Source organism: Schistocerca serialis, chromosome 6 (genome assembly GCF_023864345.2).
Source record: "Schistocerca serialis cubense isolate TAMUIC-IGC-003099 chromosome 6, iqSchSeri2.2, whole genome shotgun sequence".
Lineage (NCBI taxonomy): Eukaryota > Metazoa > Arthropoda > Insecta > Orthoptera > Acrididae > Schistocerca > Schistocerca serialis.
In genome coordinates this window covers 407,236,013-407,257,425 of record NC_064643.1, presented here as the reverse complement: position 1 = coordinate 407,257,425, position 21,413 = coordinate 407,236,013, and the positions used below count along the sequence as shown (strand labels likewise).

General features: G+C 39.3%; 1 protein-coding gene across 1 annotated transcript in view; it reads right to left on the bottom strand.

The window, feature by feature from the left end:
* Positions 1 to 21,073, bottom strand: part of LOC126484124 (HEAT repeat-containing protein 1) — a 271,959-nt gene extending 250,886 nt beyond the window's left edge. Inside the window, exon 1 of the mRNA XM_050107506.1 lies at positions 20,850 to 21,073. Coding sequence (XP_049963463.1) covers positions 20,850 to 20,991 — 142 coding nt within the window. The 5' untranslated portion in view covers positions 20,992 to 21,073. The remainder of the gene's footprint in view (positions 1 to 20,849) is intronic.
* Between the last annotated feature and the right edge of the window lie 340 nt (positions 21,074 to 21,413).

Sequence of the window (21,413 nt, the reverse complement as noted above, 5' to 3'; positions counted from 1 at the left end):
TGATGTGACAGCAAAAATAGGTGCTGATATTCCCACAAACTCCTCTTCTCTTGGTAGAATCTGAAAGTTGCCAAATCATCTTGGGGAATATGGTTGTGGTTTGCTGAATAACAACAGCCAGTAACCTATACAACCAACCAATTTAAAATCTTAAATGGTGAAAAAGTGTTACATTTGACAGTCAGTGAATTTGAGAGACGTTTAGTTTCATACTCTGGATTAATTAAAGGAATCACTTGTCTAAACCCAATAAGTAAACATTTTGTGGACAAACAAATGTAACTGCCGATGGACAAAATTATTCGTGCAATACTGAATTATTGGAGACAGAAATTAAGATATTAAAGAATGTTATAATAAGACATGAACAGCAAATTGGAGTTTTGCTGCATTGCTCATGTTGCTAGACTAATATAAATTTGGTTTACGTGATTAGAACAAATTAAGTCAAATAGTTGTGCATCATATGAAAGAATACTGTCATGTAAGCAACATGTAAAAAATGATTTAATTACTTCAATGTCTGATGAATGCCTAAGTCATTTTTCTACTCTTGCAATAAAAAGAACTGTGACAAAGACCACTGACTTGCAAATAGTGTTGACGATTTTGCCACCAGTCACAACAACAGAAGGATTAATCTATTTCAAACTACATGGATGACTGTGTGTTATTTTGTATTTTGCAGTTTTTTCATTCTCTTTTCAGTCATGTCAATTTTGCTATCTTCCAGGTGAACATAAAATAAATGTACTCCTAACGACACATGTTCAGAGGCGTAACTTGTTTTTGTTGCATGGCATGTCAGAAAAGGAATGTAACTCATATTGGTATGTTATCTTGCAAGATTTCGCTATTAGCAGCATATACATGTACTGGAAAATATAGCTTATGTATGTCCAAGTATTTCAGTTTCCAATAAAAGACTGGAAATATTTTTCAATATTTTGCTGTTACTAGGGATTACATGTTTGAAAAATACATTTTATGAAAAGGAAAGTTGCTCTTCACCATATAGCAGAGATGGTGAGTCACAGATAGGCACAATAAAAAAAAACTGTCATACTGTCTCTGACAGTCTTTTTACTGTGCCTATCTGTAACTCAGCATCTTCATTTTATGGTGAGTAGCAACTTTCTTTTTCATAATATTGTAAAATATATAGTTTGTGTATATAGTATGTACTGAAGTTCCCAATATAGGAATGGAAATCAGAATGAGATTTTCACTCTGCAGCGGAGTGTGCGCTGATATGAAACTTCCTGGCAGATTAAAACTGTGTGCCCGACCGAGACTCGAACTCGGGACCTTTGCCTTTCGCGGGCAAGTGCTCTACCACCTGAGCTACCGAAGCACGACTCACGCCTGGTACTCACAGCTTTACTTCTGCCAGTTTCATTTTAGGAATGGAAATGTTTTTCAGCATTTTACTGTTAGTAGGGATTGCATGCATCGGGTAATACAGTTATGTATGTAGGTGTGCTGCACTTTCTGACGCAGAATTTGTTTACTGTTCATTACTTTGCACTGTTTACTTTGTCACCGTTCAGATGACCTAGGTTTCTGCTGCTCTCCCAATAGTTTGTTTGCAATGGAAATAAAATATCAGGTTAGGTAGATTATGGGGAGGGGGCTGCAGGGGTGGGGACACAGAACGGCATAGGATGTGATGAGTAACGAAAGAGACTCGTATTGATGGACGCAGAAATAAACAGAAATTGGAAGTGTTGTGGAAATCAAATGGTAATCAACTGTTTTATTGTTCCTGATATCACTGTTGTTAATACATTATTATTGTTATTATTATTATAGTTTATTACATACATTAATTGTTACATTTTTTAAATTATCCTTGTTGAAAGTGAATGGCATTTGAGACTCTTAGTGTACACTTAACATATTAACAGAAAGGCAGAATCAGTCCCTGATTTTATTACATAGTTATAATGTTTTCCGATGGTTAGAGGATAATTTTCTTGCCAGCAACAAGCGAAGTCATTGTGATGTTTTTGATCTACTTCCAAGTTTGTCTGCACTGAAAATGTTATCCATATTTTTGCAAAAATATTACTTGTTGCTGTCAAAGTACACAGAAATCAACACTGTTTATCATTCCCCAAGATGAAATAATGCTACCAAGAGCTGTTCCAAGTTGGTCAAAGGTAATGAGATAGAATTTCCAAGGAGGCGTAACAAATAAGGTGATGCCTCTGACTAAAGAAAAAATGGCAGACAGAAATTCAAATGTGGACAGCAGCCACTCTCTGAGATTTTATCTCTTTGATGCAGATGAACACATGCACACAATAACTGTCAGGATACAATGACTATAAATAAACAGTAGATAGGCACAAATTTAATCTGCATTACAAAGCAAATTGGCACTTCATTGTGTCTATTATAATGAATTTGGTGGGGAAATTGTGTAAGGTCAACTAATTAACATTTAAACTATATTTTGTCCTTCATATTTATCCTTGTAAACTTGAGGAAAGGCCTACAAATTCTATAATCTGGGCCACCCTTGATCCTTCTGTGTGACACGTGCTGGAGCTGCCACTGCTCACTTAGTTTTTACAGTATTCACTGCATGGGTATCGTTTTCCTGTAGCTTAATGAGAAGACTTGACAAACTACGACTATCAGTGGATCTTCGAGGTTACTATTCATGATCTCTGTTGTTGATAGCATGTACAGGCCAACTTAACAATTCACTTTGTAGATTTGTTCTAGCATCTTCAGTAGTTCATTTGGGTTACCCGCAGAGAACTCCAAGTTGTCTGGATCTCTCTGATGGTTTAATTTCTTTTCTGTAATTGTGATCTTTGTGTTCGCCATTTGCCTAAACGTGCTGCTTATGAAGATTGTATCATTGTCATAGACATATTCTGTGTCAACTGAAACTTTCATTGCTACCTGTTGGTTTTGAGCCATGATGTAAGATTATAGTGAAGGTGAAATCATGCATTCAACTTTTTTTTTTATGGGTGCAATAGACTATTGTAGATTTGTTTTCATCTTGCAAGAAAATTTGTGGAGAATTTATTAAATATGGGGAGGGGGGGGGGGTGGGGGGAGGTCTGATGGAGTGTACGGCGGTAGCTGTTTTTGAGGATGTAAACCAGTCTCTGTGCAGTTCTTAAGATGGATTTGCTTGGTTTCTGTTGAATAACTCCAGAAATTGTTGCAACATTTTCAGGAGTAGCTGCAGTTTGCTCGGGGGCCAACATTTCCCACTAGATCATCAGCCAAGCTGCCTGTCTGTCAAAATTTGCTGAAGAGCTTGCGGATGGTTTTTGTATTGGGCCCTTTTGAAAAATAAAATCGTATTTGAAAAGTGCACCTTGTTGCCACAAGACCGTGTTTTAACCTGTAGTATTCCAGCACCAGTCAATGGAATACATGATTTCAGCCTCTGTCTTAGAAACCCTACGCTCCTCTCATGTTTCAACAGTGGAACTGATTGCTCTGAGCTGTGGCCCACTATTTATAGTGCACTACATGTTGTGATTACAGTACCATCTGTCAGCAGCTTTTCAAACTACTCTGAAACGTCTGTATAATATTCTTACAGCCTACACGATAAACATTCTGTTTGTCTTACTTATCTATCAATCTCAGTTTCCAAGATATTTAATTTTAAAATCAAGGACTCCTTTGCTGAACACCCTGTACTACATTAGGTTCTACAGCTACACACACATTCCAGAAGCCACTGTACGGTGCATGGCAGAGGGTACCCTGTATCATTTCTTTTTCTGTTCCACAGTCAAACAGAGCGAGTGAAAAACAACTGCCTACATGCCTCTGTACAAGCCATAATTTCTCTCATCTTCGGGGCCCTTACAAGAAACACGTGTTGGCGATAGTAGAATCGTCCTGCAGTCAGCTTCAAATGCCAGTTATTATGTTTTCTCAAAGGGTTTCCTTGAAAAGAGCATGGCCTTCAACCAGGGAAACCCATCTGAATTCCCGAAGTATCTCCGTGATACTTGCATGCTGTTTGAAACTACTGGTAACAAATCTATCAGCCTACCTCTGAATTGCTTCAACGTCTCCCTTTAATCTGACCTGGTGCAGATGCCAGACACACTAGCAGTATCTCACAAATGGGTCCCACTAAAGTCCAACATACCACACTTTCCTAAAATTTTCCTAATGAAACGAAGTCAACCACTTGCCCTCCCTATTACTGTCCTTATATGCTTGTTCCATTTCATATTGTTTGCAATATTACACATTTAATTAATCTACTTGACTTGGGGCAAGCAGCACACTAATAATGTTGTACTCTAAAAAGACCAGTTTGTTTCTCCTACTTGTCTACATTAGATTACGTTTTTCTATATTTAGAGATAGCTGCCATTCATCACATCAACTAGAAATTTTGTCCAATTCACCTTGTAGCCTAATACAGTCACTCAACAATGTCACCTTCCTGTACATCACAGCATTATGAAGTAAATAGGTGCAGACTGCTCCTCACCCTGTCCGCCACATCATTTATGCATACGGAAAATAACAGTGGTCCTACTAAACTCCCCTGGGGCATTCATGACAATATCCTTGTCACTGATGAACACTCGCCATTGAGGACAATTTACTGGGCTCTATTACTTGAGAAGTCTTTGAGCCACACTCATATCTAGGAACACATTCCGTACACTCATACCTTTGCTAACAGTCTGCAGTGGGGCGCAGAGTCAAAAGCTTCTCAGAAATCTAGGAACATGTAATCTGTCTGTCAGCCTTCATCTATAGTTCACAAGACATAATTTCAGAAAAGGGCAGGCTGAGTTTCACACGAGCGATACTTTCAAAATACATACTGATCTGTGGACAAAAATTTTCCTGTCTCAAGGAAATTTATTACATTAAAACTGCGAATATGTTCAAGAATTCTGCAGAAAATTAATCATAAGAATATTGGTCTGTAATTTTGCAGGTAAATTCTTTTGCCCTTCTTATACACAGGTGTCACCTGCACTTTTTTCCAGTTGCTTGGGACTGTGCTGGATGAGATTAATGATAAATGCATGCTAAATAATGGGCCAATGATATATCGTACTCTTAGTAAAACTAAAGTGGGTTCGATCCGAACATGGCGATTCACTTGTTTTCAACCCCTTCGGTTCTTTCTCCACGTTAGGGATGCTTATTACTATGTCCTCCGTATTATAGTCATACGACGAGTTCTTAAATATGAAATTTAAAACAGTAGTTTTCCTTTTGCTATCCTCTACTGCCACAACAGACTGCTCGAGTAACTGGACAGAAGCTTAGACCAGCTTATTAGCAATTTTACATAGGAGCAGAATTTTCTCAGGTTTTCAGAAAGATTGTTTGCTAAGGTATGACAGTGGCAGTTGCACACTTTGCAATCAATCTTTTCACAAATGCACATTCTGAATTAACTTTAGCCTATAGTTGTTTGCATCTTCTTTTTTGAACCAAGAGCGCAACAGCCTTTGCTCCCTCAGCATTTTCTGAATTCCACTGTTAAATCACAATGGCTCTTTTCTGCCCTTAATCCACTTAGTTGGCATATACTTCTCCAAAGCACAATTTACAATCTGTTTAAACTCTCTTAGTCCATCATACTCTAATTAAATGATGTCAATTCACTGTACAAGTGATTTGATAGCAACTGCTTATCTGCTCTTTCTAGCAGAAATACTCTCCTTGCCTTCTTGGTTGTTTTATTACCTTTAGTGACCAGAGTCACTACGATGACATCATCATCATCATCATCACTATTATCTGTCTCTGTACTGACAAGACTGTCTGTCTGTCTGTAACCCTGCAATGAATCCACAGATGTCCTAGTCCATACCAGTAGGTTAGAGTCCCCGCCAACTAGTATCGCATGATCTGGGTACTTCTGCACTACTGACTGTAGACTTACTTTCTTTGAATGACTAAAAAAAGTCACAGCAGAATCAGATGGCTGGTAAAAACATCTAACAATGAACAAGATTTCATCGAGCGAGAAGGTGCAGTGGTTAGCACACTGGACTCGCATTTGGGAGGACGACGGTTCAAACCCGTGTCCGGCCATCCCAATTTAGGTTTTCTGTGATTTCCCTAAATCGCTTCATGCAAATGCCAGGATGGTTCCTTTAAAAGGTCAAGGCCAACTTCCTTCCACGTCCTTCCCTAATCCAATGGGACCAATGACCTCGCGGTTTGGTTCCTTCCCCAAAACCAACCAATGAACTGGATCTCACCTAAACCTATGTCGCATTCAAATTCTGCCCAATTGAGAGAATATTTTTGTCAGTTGCAATGAACACTATCCCTCTTATGGTATCTAATCTGTTTTTTTCCAATATAAATTCCATGAATTGCTAAAAATCTCAGAGCTCTCCACTTCATGTTTCAACCAGCTCTTAGTCTCAATAGTAATCTGAGCGTGAAGGAACTATGGGTACAATAACTTTTTTGTGTGATTTCTGAGACAAGTTTCTGTTTTTTTTTACGTTCATTTTTCAGCATTTTCTGATTTAAAAGTATTTTTATATTTTTTGGTTGATAAATTGTAGGTTTAATATGCTACTTAAGTTATGCTCTGTGCAAAATTCTACCAGATAGTTTCCCCTTTTATTCCTTAAGCTGGTAATTCAACTGTGCTATACCAGTTAACTTAAAAAGTTGGTACAATTATTCGTTCAATAGTGGGATTTTTGTTTCGTGATGATATCGGCCAATTCAATTTGGCCATATAGGTCAAGCAAACTTTTCACTATCACCTTTTGTCATGATTTTGATATGAAATTTCCATGCTTATTGTGATTCTCTACTCTGTACATCCTCTTCAAAAACTTCCAATCTCCCATGACTGTTCTGTTAGTTACATTACTAATGATGAAGCTGAACGATTTCAAAATTGGCAATTTGCCTTTTTCTTGGACATTTTTCTTGTTGCAGTCTTCAGTCCAAAGACTGGTTTGATGCAGCTCTCCATGCTACTCTGTACTGCGCAAGCTTCCTCATCTCTGAATAACTACTGCATCCTACATCTTTCTGAATCTGTTTAGTGTATTCATTGTTCGATCTCCCTCTACGATTTTCACCCTCCGCGCTTCCCTCCAATACTAAATTAATGGTCCCTGGATGCCTCAGAACATGTCCCTCCAACCGATCCCTTCTTCTAGTCAAGTTGTGCCACAAACTCTTCTTCTCTCCAGTCTTATTCCGTACCGCCTCATTAGTTATGTGATCTACCCATCTAATCTTCAGCATTTTTCTGTAGCACCACATTTAGAAAGCATCTATTCTCTTCTTGTCTAAACTATTTATCGTCCATGTTTCACTTCCATACATGGCTACGCTTCATACAAATACTTTCATAAAAGACTTTCTGACATTTAAATCTACTCGATGTTAACAAATTTTTCTTCTTCAGAAACGCTTTCCTTGCCATTGCCAGTCTACATTTTATATCTTCTCTACTTCGACCATCGTCGGTTATTTTGCTACCCAAATAGCAAAACTCAACTACTACTTTAAGTGTCTCATTTCTTAATCTAATTCTCACAGCATCACCTGATTTAATTAGACTACATTCCACTATCCTTGTTTTGCTTTTGTTGATGCTTATCTTGTATCCTCCTTTCAAGACACTGACCATTCCATTCAACTGCTCTTGCTGCTCTTTTGCTGTTTCTGACAGAATTATAATGTCATCGGCAAACCTCACGGATTTTATTTCTTCTCCATGGATTTTAATTCCTACTACAAATTTTTCTTTTTTTTTCCTTTACTGCTTGCTCAATATACAGTTTGAATAGCATCAGGGATAGGCTACAACCCTGTCTCAACCACTGCTTCCCTTGCATACCCCTCGACTCTTATACCTGCCATTTGGTTTCTGTACAAATTGTAAATAGCCTTTTGCTCCCTGTATTTGACCCCTGCCACCTTCAGCAATTTGAAAGAGAGTATTCCAGTCACCATTGTCAAAAGCTTTCCCTAAGTCAACAAATGCCATAAACGTAGGTTTGCCTTTCCTTAATCTATCTTCTAGGATAAGTCTTAGGGCCAGTATTGCCACAAGTGTTTCTACATTTTCACGGAATACAAACTGATCTTCCCTTGAGGTTGGCTTCTACCAGTTTTTCCATTCGCCTGTAAAGAATTCGTGTTAGTATTTTGCAGCCCTGACTTATTAAACTGCTTTCTTTAGGATTGGAATAATTATATTCTTCTTGAAGTCTGAGGGTATGTCGCCTGTCTCATATATCTTGCTCACCAGGCGACAGAGCTTTGTCATGACTGGCTCACCCAAGGCTATCAGCAGTTCTAATGGAATGTTGTCTATTCCCGGGTCCTTGTTTGGACTTAGGTCTTTCAGTACTCTGTCAAACTCTTCACTCAGTATCATATCTCCCACTTCATCTTCATTTACGTCCTCTTCCATTTCCATAATATTTCCCTCAAATACATCACCCCCCCCCCTCGTGAACCATGGACCTTGCCGTTGTGGGGAGGCTTGCGTGCCTCAACGATACAGATAGTCGTACCGTAGGTGCAACCACAACGGAGGGGTATGTGTTGAGAGGCCAGACCAACGTGTGGTTCCTGAAGAGGGGCAATCAGCCTTTTCAGTACTTGCAGGGGCAACAGTCTGGATGATTGACTGATCTGGCCTTGTAACACTAACCAAAACGGCCTTGCTGTTCTGGTACTGCGAACTGCTGAAAGCAAGGGGAAACTACAGCCGTAATTTTTCCTGAGGGCATGCAGCTTTAATGTATGATTAAATGATGATGGCGTCCTCTTGGGTAAAATAGTCCCCCATTCGGATCTCCGGGCGGGGACTACTCAAGAGGACGTCGTTGTCCGGAGAAAGAAAACTGGCATTCTATGGATCGGAGCGTGGAATGTCAGATCCCTCAATTGAGCAGGTACGTTAGAAAATTTAAAAAGGGAACTGGATAGGTTAAAGTTAGATATAGTGGAAATTAGTGAAGTTCGGTGGCAGGAGGAACAAGACTTTTGGTCAGGTGAATACAGGGTTATAAATACAAAATCAAATTGGGGTAATGCAGGAGTAGGTTTAATAATGAATAAAAAAATAGGAGTACGGGTAAGCTGCTACAAACAGCATAGTGAATGCATTATTGTGGCCAAGATAGACACGAAGCCCACGCCTACTACAGTAGTACAAGTTTATATGCCAACTAGCTCTGCAGATGACGAGGAAACTGATGAAATGTATGATGAGATAAAAGAAATTATTCAGGTAGTGAAGGGAGAAGAAAATTTAATAGTCATGGGTGACTGGAATTTGGTAGTAGGAAAAAGAAGAGAAGGAAGCATAGTAGGTGAATATGGATTGGGGCTAAGAAATGAAAGAGGAAGCTGCATGGTAGAATTTTGCACAGAGCACACCATAATCACAGCTAACACTTGGTTCAAGAATCATGAAAGAAGGTTGTATACATGGAAAAACCCTGGAGATACTGAAAGATATCAGATAGATTATATAATGGTAAGACAGAGATTTAGGAACCAGGTTTTAAATTGTAAGACATTTCCCGGGACATATGTAGACTCTGACCACAATATGTTGGTTATGAACTGTAGATTAAAACTGAAGAAACTACAAGAAGATGGGAATTTAAGGAGATGGGGCCTGGATAAACTGAAAGAATCAGAGGTTGTACAGAGTTTCAGGGAGAACATAAGGGAACAACTGACAGGAACTGTGGAAAGAAATACAGTAGAAGAATGGGTAGCTTTCAGGGATGAAATAGTGAAGGTAGCAGAGGATCAAATAGGTAAAAAGACGAAGGCTAGTAGAAACCCTTGGGTAACAGAAGAAATATTGAATTTAACTGATGAAAGGAGGAAATATAAAAATGTAGTAAATGAAGCAGGCAAAAAGGAATACAAACGTCTCAAAAATGAGATGAACAGGAAGTGCAAAATGGCTAAGCAGGGATGGCTAAGAGGACAAATGTAAGGATGTAGAGGCTTATCTCACTAGGGGTAAGATAGATACTGCCTACAGGAAAATTAAAGAGACCTTTGGAGAAAAGAGAGCCACTTGTATGAATATCAAGAACTCAGATGGAAACCCAGTTCTAAGCAAAGAAGGGAAAGCAGAAAGGTGGAAGGAGTATATATAGGTTCTATACAAGGGCAATGTTCTCAAGGACAATATTATGGAAATGGAAGAGGATGTAGATGAAGATGAAATGGGAGATATGATACTGCGTGAAGAGTTTGACAGAGCACTGAAAGACCTGAGTTGAAACAAGGCCCCTGGAGTAGACAACATTCCATTAGAACTACTGACAGCCTTGGGAGAGCCAGTCCTGACAAAACTCTACCATCTGGTGAGCAAGATGTATGAGACATGCGAAATACCCTCAGACTTCAAGAACGACATAATAATTCCAATCCCAAAGAAAGCAGGTGCTGACAGAAGTGAAAATTACCAATCTATCTGTTTAATAAGTCACACCTGCAAAATACTAACACGGATTCTTTACAGACGAATGGAAAAACTGGTAGAAGCCGACCTCGGGGAAGATCAGTTTGGATTCCGTAGAAATGTTGGAACACGTGAGGCAATACTGACCCTACGACTTATCTTAGAAGAAATATTAAGTAAAGGCAAACCTACGTTTCTAGCATTTGTAGACTTAGAGAAAGCTTTTGACCATGTTGATTGGAATGCTCTCTTTCAAATTCTGAAGGTGCCAGGGGTAAAATACAGGGAGCGAAAGGCTATTTACAATTTGTACAGAAAGCAGATGGCAGTTATAAGAGTCGAGAGGCATGAAAGGGAAGCAGTGGTTGGAAGGGAGTGAGACAGGGTTGTAGCCTATCCCCGATGCTATTCAATCTGTATATTGAGCAAGCAATAAAGGAAACAAAAGAAAAGTTCGGAGTAGGTATTAAAATCCATGGAGAAGAAATAAAAACTTTAAGGTTCGCCGATGACATTGTAATTCTGTCAGAGACAGCAAAGGACTTGGAAGAGCAGTTGAATGGAATGGACAGTGTCCTGAAAGGAGGGTACAAGATGAACATCAACAAAAGCAAAATGAGGATAATGGAATGTAGTCGGATTAAGTCGTGTGATGCTGAGGAAATTAGATTAGGAAATGAGACACTTAAAGCAGTAAAGGAGTTTTGCTACAAAATAACTTATGATGGTCGAAGTAGAGAGGATATAAAATGTAGACTGGCAATGGCAAGGAAAGCGTTTCTGAAGAAGAAAAATGTGTTAACATCGAGTATAGATTTAAATGTCAGGAAGTCGCTTCTGAAAGTATTTGTATGGAGTGTAGCCACGTATGGAAGTGAAACGTGGACGATAAATAGTTTAGACATGAAGAGAATAGAAGCTTCCAAAATGTGGTGCTACAGAAGAATGCTGAAGATTAGATGGGTAGATCACATACCTAATGACGAGGTATTGAATAGAACTGGGGAGAAGAGGAGCTTGTGGCACAACTTGACCAGAAGAAGGGATCGGTTGGTAGGACATGTTCTTAGATATCGAGGGATCACCAATTTAGTATTGGAGAGCAGTGTGGAGGGTACAAATCGTAGAGGGAGACCAAGAGATGAATACACTAAGCAGATTCAGAAGGATGTAGGCTGCAGTAGGTACTGGGAGATCAAGAAGCTTGCACAGGATAGAGTAGCATGGAGAGCTGCATCAAACAGTCTCAGGACTGAAGACCACAACAACAACAACAGACCCTCTATATACTCCTTCCACCTTTTTGCCTTCCCCTCTTTGCTTAGAAATGGTTTTCCTTCTGAGTTCTTGATATTCATGCAATGGTTCTCTTCCCTCCAAAGGTCTCTTTAATTTGCCTGTAGGCAGTATCTATTTTATCACTAGTGAGATATGGCTCCCCATCCTTATATTTGTCCTGTAGCCACCCCTGCTTAGCTGTTTTGCGCTTCCTGTTGATCTTATTTTTGAGACGATTGTATTCCTTCTTTTCTGTTCCATTCACAGCATTTTTATATTTTCTCCTTTCATCAATTAAAGTCAATATCTCTTCTGTTACCCAAGGATTTGTATTAGCCCTCGTTTTTTTACCTACTTGATCCTCTGCTGCCTTCACTATTTCATCTCTCAAAGCTGCCCATTCTTCTTCTACTGTATTTCTTTCCCCCATTCTTGTAAACCATTGCCTAATGCTCTCTCTGAAACACTCTGCAACCTCTTGTTCTTTCAGCTTATACAGGTCCCATTTCCTTAAATTCCGACTTTTTTTGCAGCTTCTTCAGTTTTAATCTACAGTTCATAACCAATAGACTGTAGTCAGAGTCCACGTCTGCCCCTGGAAATGCCTTACAATTTAGAAGCTGGTTCCAAAATATCTGCCTTACCATTATATAATCTATCTGAAACCTTCCAGTATCTCCAAGCCTCTTCCACATATACAACATTCTTTCATGATTCTTAAACCAGGAATTATCTATGATTAAGTTATGCTCTGTGCAAAATTCTACCAGATAGCTTCCCCTTTCATTCCTTTCCCCCCATTTCATGTTCACGTGCTACTTTTTCTCCTCTCTCTTTTCCTACTATCGAATTCCAGTCCCCCATGACTATTAAAATTCCGTCTCCCTCCACTATCTGAATAATTTCTTTTATCTCATCATACATTTCTACAATCACTCCATTAACTGCAGACCTAGTTTGCATATAAACTTCTACTACCTTGGTAGGTGTGGGCTTAGTGTCTATCTTTGCTACAATAATGTGTTCGCTATGCTGTTTGTAGTAGCTTACCCGTGCTCCTATTTTTTTTTATTTTTTTTAAATTCATTGTTAAAACTAGTCCTGGAACTTCACTAATTTCCAAAATATCTAGCTTTAACCTATCCATTTCCTTTTTTAAATTTTCTAACCCACCTGCGTGATTAAGGGATCTGACGTTCTATGCTCTGATCATAGAAAATCAGTTTTCTTTTTTTATTCTTATTATCCTAGCTTCAAGTGTCACAGGTTTGACAGAAAATGAGGAACCACAAGAAAAAGGTCACTGTGTAGCCTGGATTATAGAGAGGAAGTCCGACACCCAAGTGAACCTTCTGGATACAGCTTGTTTTGAAATCAAAGTCCCAACCAACTATCCAGGCTTCACATGTGCCATGTGTGGAAACATGGTAGTGTCCTCCATAAACAGGGAGAGGGAGATACCAACACTGACAAAGTACAGCATCTGATCAAAAGGAATCCAACAAAATAAGCATGTTTCACAGCCACAGGTTTGGAAATGCCACAGTCAACAGGGATGGTACCAGCCGCTGGCATTGACCAGTGACAAAAGGAAACATTTGATACACTGCATGAACAGCATGGCTACTAAATGCGATAACAGTGGTTATTTTTGCAACCAGGCTAAGTTATGGATCAATCTGTTACCACAACGCAACATAAGAATTTTTTACTTTCACATTTGCTGGTTTTTGCCAACTCGCAACCAAACTGTTACCTTCCAACCTAACCTTGACCTCAGGAAAAGCTACAGATCTCAATCTGTCACCACAACCAAGCATTTTTTTTTTTCTTTCACATTGGTTGAATATACGCACCAAAAAATGTTGTCACAGCTGCCACTTATATTACATCACTCGTCAAAGAAAACAACTCATATCAAATATATCGGGTCGACAGAAGCGTCCGATCCCACGCATCTGCTTTGACCCGTGACGTAAGGGTGTTGTGTGTGTGTGACGTAATGACAGCGCGGAGTTAGGTTTGTGAGTGTGGCGTGTTTGTAGATGTCGTCGTGTTGTGCTCTCTGGTGGTATGTTCAGGGTTTTCGTTTGTGTGGTGTAATGGGCTCAGTTTGCTTTTGCTTATTATCCAGAATTGTTAGTGTCGGCTGTGTTTGTAGTGTAATTCATTTCAGTGAGTTAACGAATTTGTGTGAAGGTTAATTTAGTATTGTTCGCTATACATTGTGTGGTAATTTTAATAAAATTAATCTGTTGTTGTTTATGTTCACAAATCGATATGACAGATAAAATTAACAGTGCACAGGTCAAGGGAAGTGTTCGATCCCAATGTGTGGCTGTGTATGTTGATATTGGTATCGAGAGATGTTTTTGAGCTATATAGGCCAAGGGAAGTGTTTGAACCTAATTTATGGGATCGGGAGCTGCTGTTGAGCTATATAGGTCAAGGGAAGTGTCCGATTCCAGATGATATTGTGTTTAGTGATATTTGTGGAGTTTTGTGATGTTGGTTTTTTTCGTCATTTTGTGTGGTTTGTATGGGGGTGGGTGTCTAAATTTGTTTATATTTAGTTTGCCCCCACCCAAAAACACCCCATTTCCAGCGCTTGTCCCATTAGTGTCATTAGGCTTTTTGTGGAAAGTGTGTGTGTGTGTGTGTGTGTGTGTTTTTCGATGTATTTTCGTCCTCATAATGTGTACGTACCGACTTTATATGCGCCATATTGGAATCATGGTCTATGGTCGTTTCCGCCATATTTGTGACGTCATGGGTCAAAGCAGACGGGCGGGATCGGACGCTTCCGTATTTCCAATATATCTCTTGGCTGATCAACAATACTTATGTTTTCGTTAAGAGATTATGCCTATGTGGTATACCTGCTTCGAGCACAAAACCCATTGTGCAAACACTGCCAAAAGTTTGCAGTGGATATGCTAAATAAGATTAATGACTTTTGGGATTGTTTCTTTGATGAGTCAACTTTTAATGTATGTCATAATGTTCATATTCGCGATCACAGTGTTACTTGTGAAATGTAAAGTGACAGTCCAAAGGTGAATATGTGTTGTGGACTTAAGCACAATAGTGTAACTGATTCATTCTTTCTCAGTAAGTCTACCGTAAATAATGATATTTATTTGGACATGTTACAAAGAGATTGCTGAGCCACAATTGGAACACCTACAACATGACACATTCCAGCTGGATGGGGCACATCCCCACTCGTTCATTAGTATCTGTCAATTTCTGGATTGAATGAATAAGATGGTAAGATTCAGTGTCTGCTACAATTACTTGACTTCACACCACAATAATTCTTTCTATGGGATTTTGTAAAAGATCAGTTGCACTAAACCGATATACTAGGAATACTTGAAGAAAATTCACAATGCACTTGAGCACATCACTATAGAGTCGCTGGAGTGTACATGGAGAGAAATAGGATACCACCATTGCTCATGCCACAAGAGTGCACACACTGATGTGTATGAATGAGGGTGGGAAAAAACTGTGAATTATCTTTTCGTATGACAGCAGCTTCAACAGAATTACAAAAATCAACCAGGAAAAACAGACAGTTGAAAACTGAGAACACGTGAACAGATAAAATTAACTTGGAGAATAATTCTTACACGAGACTGAACAGCCACAGTTTGTGTGTGGTGCTAAAAAGGAACTAATAACAATTTGTTCAACGACACTTGTTGCATGGGTTCTGAGGCCATCCTCAGATCTTATAGGCAGATGGTGGAGATGGTGAATATTGCTGGCATCAAGCAGGGTGCAAGCGGAGCTCATAATTTTCAGGCTCATTCCCCAGAGTTGACTGGGGTCCTCTGGTTTGGAGCCTACTGGAGGGTCTCAACCAAAGACTCCATTGTATCTGTGACGGTCTTGGGTGCAAATTTCTCTATCTGTGTTACCGGGTGGGGATTTGTAGGCCTCCTCTTTACAGGTCAGGGGTGCACTACACAAAGGAAGCAGCTACTCAGGTAGTAGAGTATTTATGGAGTGCACATGGTGGTTTTTTGGGGTAGGCGGTAGTTAAAGGTACTCTTATGAATACTTGCCAGTTGATATGCATGTACAGAAATCAGACTGCATTCAGTTTAAAGACAGTTCAACCGTATATATTTTATCGGGATATTGTAAAATATTCGTAACAAAGTTACCAAATTTATTGCCCTCCAGAAAAGTTCACCATCTCAGATTATTCTTGGAACTGAGAGCTGCCTAAAGCCCAAAGTAAAAGCTCTGAGACTTTCATCAAGTCTTGGAATATTTACTGACAGAGAGATCAGACGCCATAGGTGGGTGAGTGTTCATTGCAGTTGACGAAAACATCGTCTCTACTGAGGCTGAAATTGAGTTCCATAGTGAAGTTAACTGGTCATGCATAAGACATCTAGGAGAAACCAAGTTAGTTGTTGGATGCTTTTACCACCCACCCAACTCCGCTGTGACACTTCTAGAGTCATTCAAAGAAAGTCGATGGTCAGTTGTGCATAAATATCAAGATCATGCAATACTAGTTGGTAGTGACTTCAAGCTACGGCATGTATGGATTCACTGCGGGGGGTACAGACAGTCTTGTGAAATATGTTTGAATATATTTTCCGAAAACTGTACTAAGCAGCTAGTTTGGCTGCCTACACAGAACCGAAGTATCTTGGGCCTTGTAGCTACAAACAGTGCAGGTCTTATCAGTGGCATCACTACAGATAAGGGAATCAGTGATCATGATATCATAATGAATATGGTTACGAAAGTTAACAAATCAGTCAAGAGGGCTAGGAGAGTGTTTCTGTTAGAAAGAGCAGATAAGCAATCTCATTTACACAATGAAATGCAATCATTTATTTCCAGAATGATGACCATAGAGGAATTATGCAGAGTTTATGCAGGTTGTAAATTGTGGTCTGGAGAGTTAAGTGCCTAGTGAGGGGATTAAGACCCACAGTAGTTTAATAAGGCAATTTGGAAAATGCTGAGGAAGCAAAGGCTGTTGCACTCTCGGTTCAAGTAGAGGACATGCAAACATAGACAGGCAAAGATTAGTAGAGATTTGTCCACCTGTGAAAAAGATCTATGTGCGAAGCCTACAGCAGTTAGCACCATCATTTCTTGATACAGATCTGGCGGAGGACCTGAAAAAATTCTGGTCCTATGTAAAATCTTTAAAGGGGTCTACGGCTTCCATCCAGTCAGTCAACCAGTCTGGTTTTGCCAGTAGAAGATAGCAAAAGGAAGGCAGAAGTTTTAAATTCCAGGGTTAAGAAATTGTTCACGCAGGAGAATCTTACAAACATACCATCGTTTGACCAATGCACAGAGTCCCACACAGGTGATACAGTACATCTACATCCCATCTACATCGATACTCTGCGAATCACCTTTAAGTGCCTCGCAGAGGGTTCATCAAACCACCTTCACAATTTTCTATTATTCCAATAGCGTATAGTGCGCGGAAAGAATGAACACCTGTATTTTTCCGTACGAGCTTCGATTTCCCTTATTTTATCTTGGTGATCGTTCCTCCCTATATAAGTCGGTGTCAACAAAATATTTTCGCATTCGGAGGAGAAAGTTGGTGATTGGAATTTTGTGAGAATTCCATCGCAATGAAAAACGCCTTTCTTTTAATGATGTCCAGTCCAAATCCTGTATCATTTCTGTGACACTCTCTCCCATATTTCACGACAATACAAAATGTGCTGCCTTTCTTTAAACATTTTCGATGTACTCCATCAGTCCTATCTGGTAAGGATCCCACACCGTGCAGCAGTATTCGAAAAGAGGACGGACAAGTGTAATGTAGGCAGTCTCCTTAGTAGGTCCGTTACAGTAATAAGAAACCCTGACGTAGAGACAATAGAAAGAGTCGAAAACAAATAAGTCACCAGGTCCTGATGTACAAAGAGTACTCTGCGTCAATGGCCCCCTACTTAGTTTGCATTTATCACGAATCTCTTGACCAGCGCAAAGTGCAAAGCGACTGGAATAAAGGTCAGGGACTCCTGTACATAAGAAAGGTAAAAGAATGGACCCGCAAAATAACTGACCAATATCCTTAACATCTGCCTGCTGCAGAATTCTGAAGCATATTCCAAGTTTGAATATGATAAATTTCCTAGAGACTGAAAAGCTATGTCCATGAATCAGCATGGCTTGAAAGCATGGCTTGTGCAAAACCCAGCTTGCTCTTTTTTCACGTGATATGCTGATGGATGAAAGGCAACAGGCAGATTCTAAATTTCTAGATTTCTGAAAAGCATTTGACACGGAACCCCATTGCAGACAGTTAAAGAAGGTACATGCATACAGAATAGGCTCCCTGGTATGTGACTCGCTTAACGACTTCTTAACTAATAGAACCCAGTATGTTGTCCTCGACGACGAGTTTTCATCAGAGACAAGGGTATTGTCAGGAGTGCCACAGAGAAGGGTGATAGCACTGTTGTTGTTCTCTCTATACATAAATGATCTGGTGGACGGGGTGGGCAGCAATCTGCGAGTTCGCTGATGAAGCCATGGTATATGTTGAAGTTGAGTGACTGTAGGAAGATACAAGAGGACTTAAGACAAAATTTGCATTGGCGTGATGAATGGTGGCTGGCTCTTAATGTAGAAAAATGTTAGTTAATGTGGATGGGCAGTTAAAAGAACATTCGGATACAGCATTAGTAGTGTCCTGATTAACACAGTCACATTGTTTAAATATCTGGGCATAACACTGCAAAGTGAAATGAAATGGAATGGAATGAGCATGTGAGGATTGTGGCAGGGAAGGGGAATGGATGACTCCGGTTTATTGGAAGAATTTTAGGAGAGAGTGGTTCATCTGTAAAGGAAACTGCATATAGGATGCTAGTGTGTCCAATTCTCGAGTGTTTGGGATGCATCATGTCGGACTGAAAGAAGACATCAAACCAATACAGAAGCAAGCTGCTAGATTTGTTACTGGCAGGTTTGATCAGCACTCAAGTGTTACGGGTACAGTTCGAGAGCTCAAGTGGGAATCCCTGGAGGGAAGAAGACATTCATTTAGAAGAACACTACTGAGAAAATTTAGAGAACCAGCGTTTGAAGCTGACTGCAGAACGATCCTACTGCCGTCAACATACATTTTGCTTTGGGACCACGCAAATAAGGTACAAGAAATTGGGGCTCATATGGAGGTATATAAACAGTTGTTTTTGTCTCGCTCCATTTGCTAGTGGAACAGGAAATGAAACAACTAGTTGTCGTACCACACAGTGTACAGTGGTTTGCAGAATATGTACGCAGAGATAGAATGTTATTTTTCCAATACTATACCATACTCATCTATTGTATTACTGTTATTTGTAGAAGATGGTGTGTTGGAATGACTAACTTAGATCTCTATATATCTGGAGGTGAGGGAGGGGGAACAACTCCCTTGTAAATTGTCAGCATGTAGCCCTGTGGCGCAAATGAAGACTTACTCATTCCACATCATTACGAACTACTGTGCAAATCATCCATGGAACATGAAACTAACTTCAGGACATGAGCATGACAGTACCGCCCCCGCCCCTCAAAAATCTCGATCTTGGTGGCAGACCAATCTCAAGCACACCAATAAGTCTACATTAAACTGGAAGATGACGATCTTATTATGATTTACTGAAGTCAATAAATGGGAATCTGAAAGAAAGATGGTGGTAACATAACCAACCATTCCACAGCATAGAAAATCATTTCAGTTCCATATTTCATTCAATTTCCTAGTAAGTAATAAAACTGCAGACAAACTTGTAAAATTCAATACACTTTCTGGTGTGTACTTTGGTGCATGTTACTGATATGCATATAAATTGTACCTCAAAGATGAAAAATGTAGGGGGGGGGGGGGGGGCGGGCGGAAGTAGGCCTAAGTAACACTCACTCTCCTTCCGCCCACTGAACACAAAATCAGTAGAATTTTGAATGTAATTTTTAGCTGCATTTGTCGGGCATTCAATTCATTTGGGCAGTTCATACTGTGGGTCCTACACTACCTGTGCAACTCTTTTTACGACATGGTCTCTACCCATCAAAAATCTCCGCTTATATTTAATTGCTTCTGATAAACATAAGTTACTATGAAAATACTGGGGACAAAAATATATCGCAACAAAAAATATTCTCATAACCTATGTGAGGGAAATCACTTTACCAATCTTTACAGTCACAAGTTCCTGGGCAGGGATTACTACACTGCTAAAACGGAAAGTTTCAGTACTCGAAACTTTGCTTACTTATTTAGATACAGTAATAAGAAATACGCAAAATTTCTTAGTGATACCAAGGCAACACCCAAATAATATATCATCATATTAACAGACAGCATTACAACAAGATAGTTGGCAATTTGTACTGAATAAAATTTGAGACAGAGCACTGATCAAGTCATAGTCAGTAGCCTATACATTTCAAAATCAGAGTGATCACTGTTGCTTTACAGCAAATTACACCGAAGTCATTTGGGAGATTTCATGTTAATTTTAAAGAGTGATCCACTGCTATAACACAGATTAGTGTAACTTTCTGGCACAATATTAAACAAATTTAGCCCCACTAACAAACACGTTATGTAATTTGTCAGAGCGGTTAATTTTCGTAATAACATTGCTGGGTAAGAACTTGACACCAGCATTCCTGCCGCATAATATCAAACACCCGGTGTACTTTGCATCATAAACATCGAAGCAATAGTATTCGCATAGAATATAAACAGGAGTACGTCCTAGTCTTCTCTTGTAATCCAAAGTCTACTCTCACAAATAATAATTAATGCGATATTCTAGTCGGTTGCACATTCCTATATATATATAAAGTAACTTACCTACTGTTCTTATATTATTGTTATGAATAACACAGTTATAAAACAGGCTTTTCTAAATGAGATATCCAAGAGCTATTTAACTTTAACTGACACATTTATCTAAAAGAACTCGAATAAATGGCCAAAACTGACTTGAGGACACAAAGTCTAAACAAGATTCTATCACACACATGAAATGCCTATTACAAGGCACCTTGGTCATCAAATTCAAACGGCTTGTACAGCAAAAAACTACAGACTAAATTACGGATAAAGACATGAACAGTTAAGCATACCCACCTAATTCATACACAGCATCTCTGTCCAAATTTGCAGCTTCTTTTGGATCAAACAAGAAGGATGCTCGCTTTTTCTCGTGGACAAGTAATGATGTTTGAGGAAGCGTTAGCTTTTTCAGTTGTTCTGCCAGTGATGTAGCCATGTCTCACAATTTTTCTGCCCAGTCTAGGTCACAACAAAATTTCACATTAACAATCACCATACACATTACACACCACAACACAACCGCATGCGCACCAAACTAACCCAAAGCACTTACACGACTAAGCAGACGGCATATAAAGCACACTAACCAAAGATGTACACATTACATTTTTTATTAGCTTTGGCGTATGACAAATTCTATAGACACAGTCAACGTTAGCATGTGAGCGTACAATACAGCCTCTCATATTACATATATAGCACATTGCAAATATCAACGACAAAGTAATATGCTGGAAATTTAAATGGAATACCAACATCACTTGTAGTGATATTATACTCAACCTCTTGCATGTTATCTGCTGCTAATTACAGAAAGAGCCGTGGGCGAGATTGATTTGAATTTAAACTACTGACATG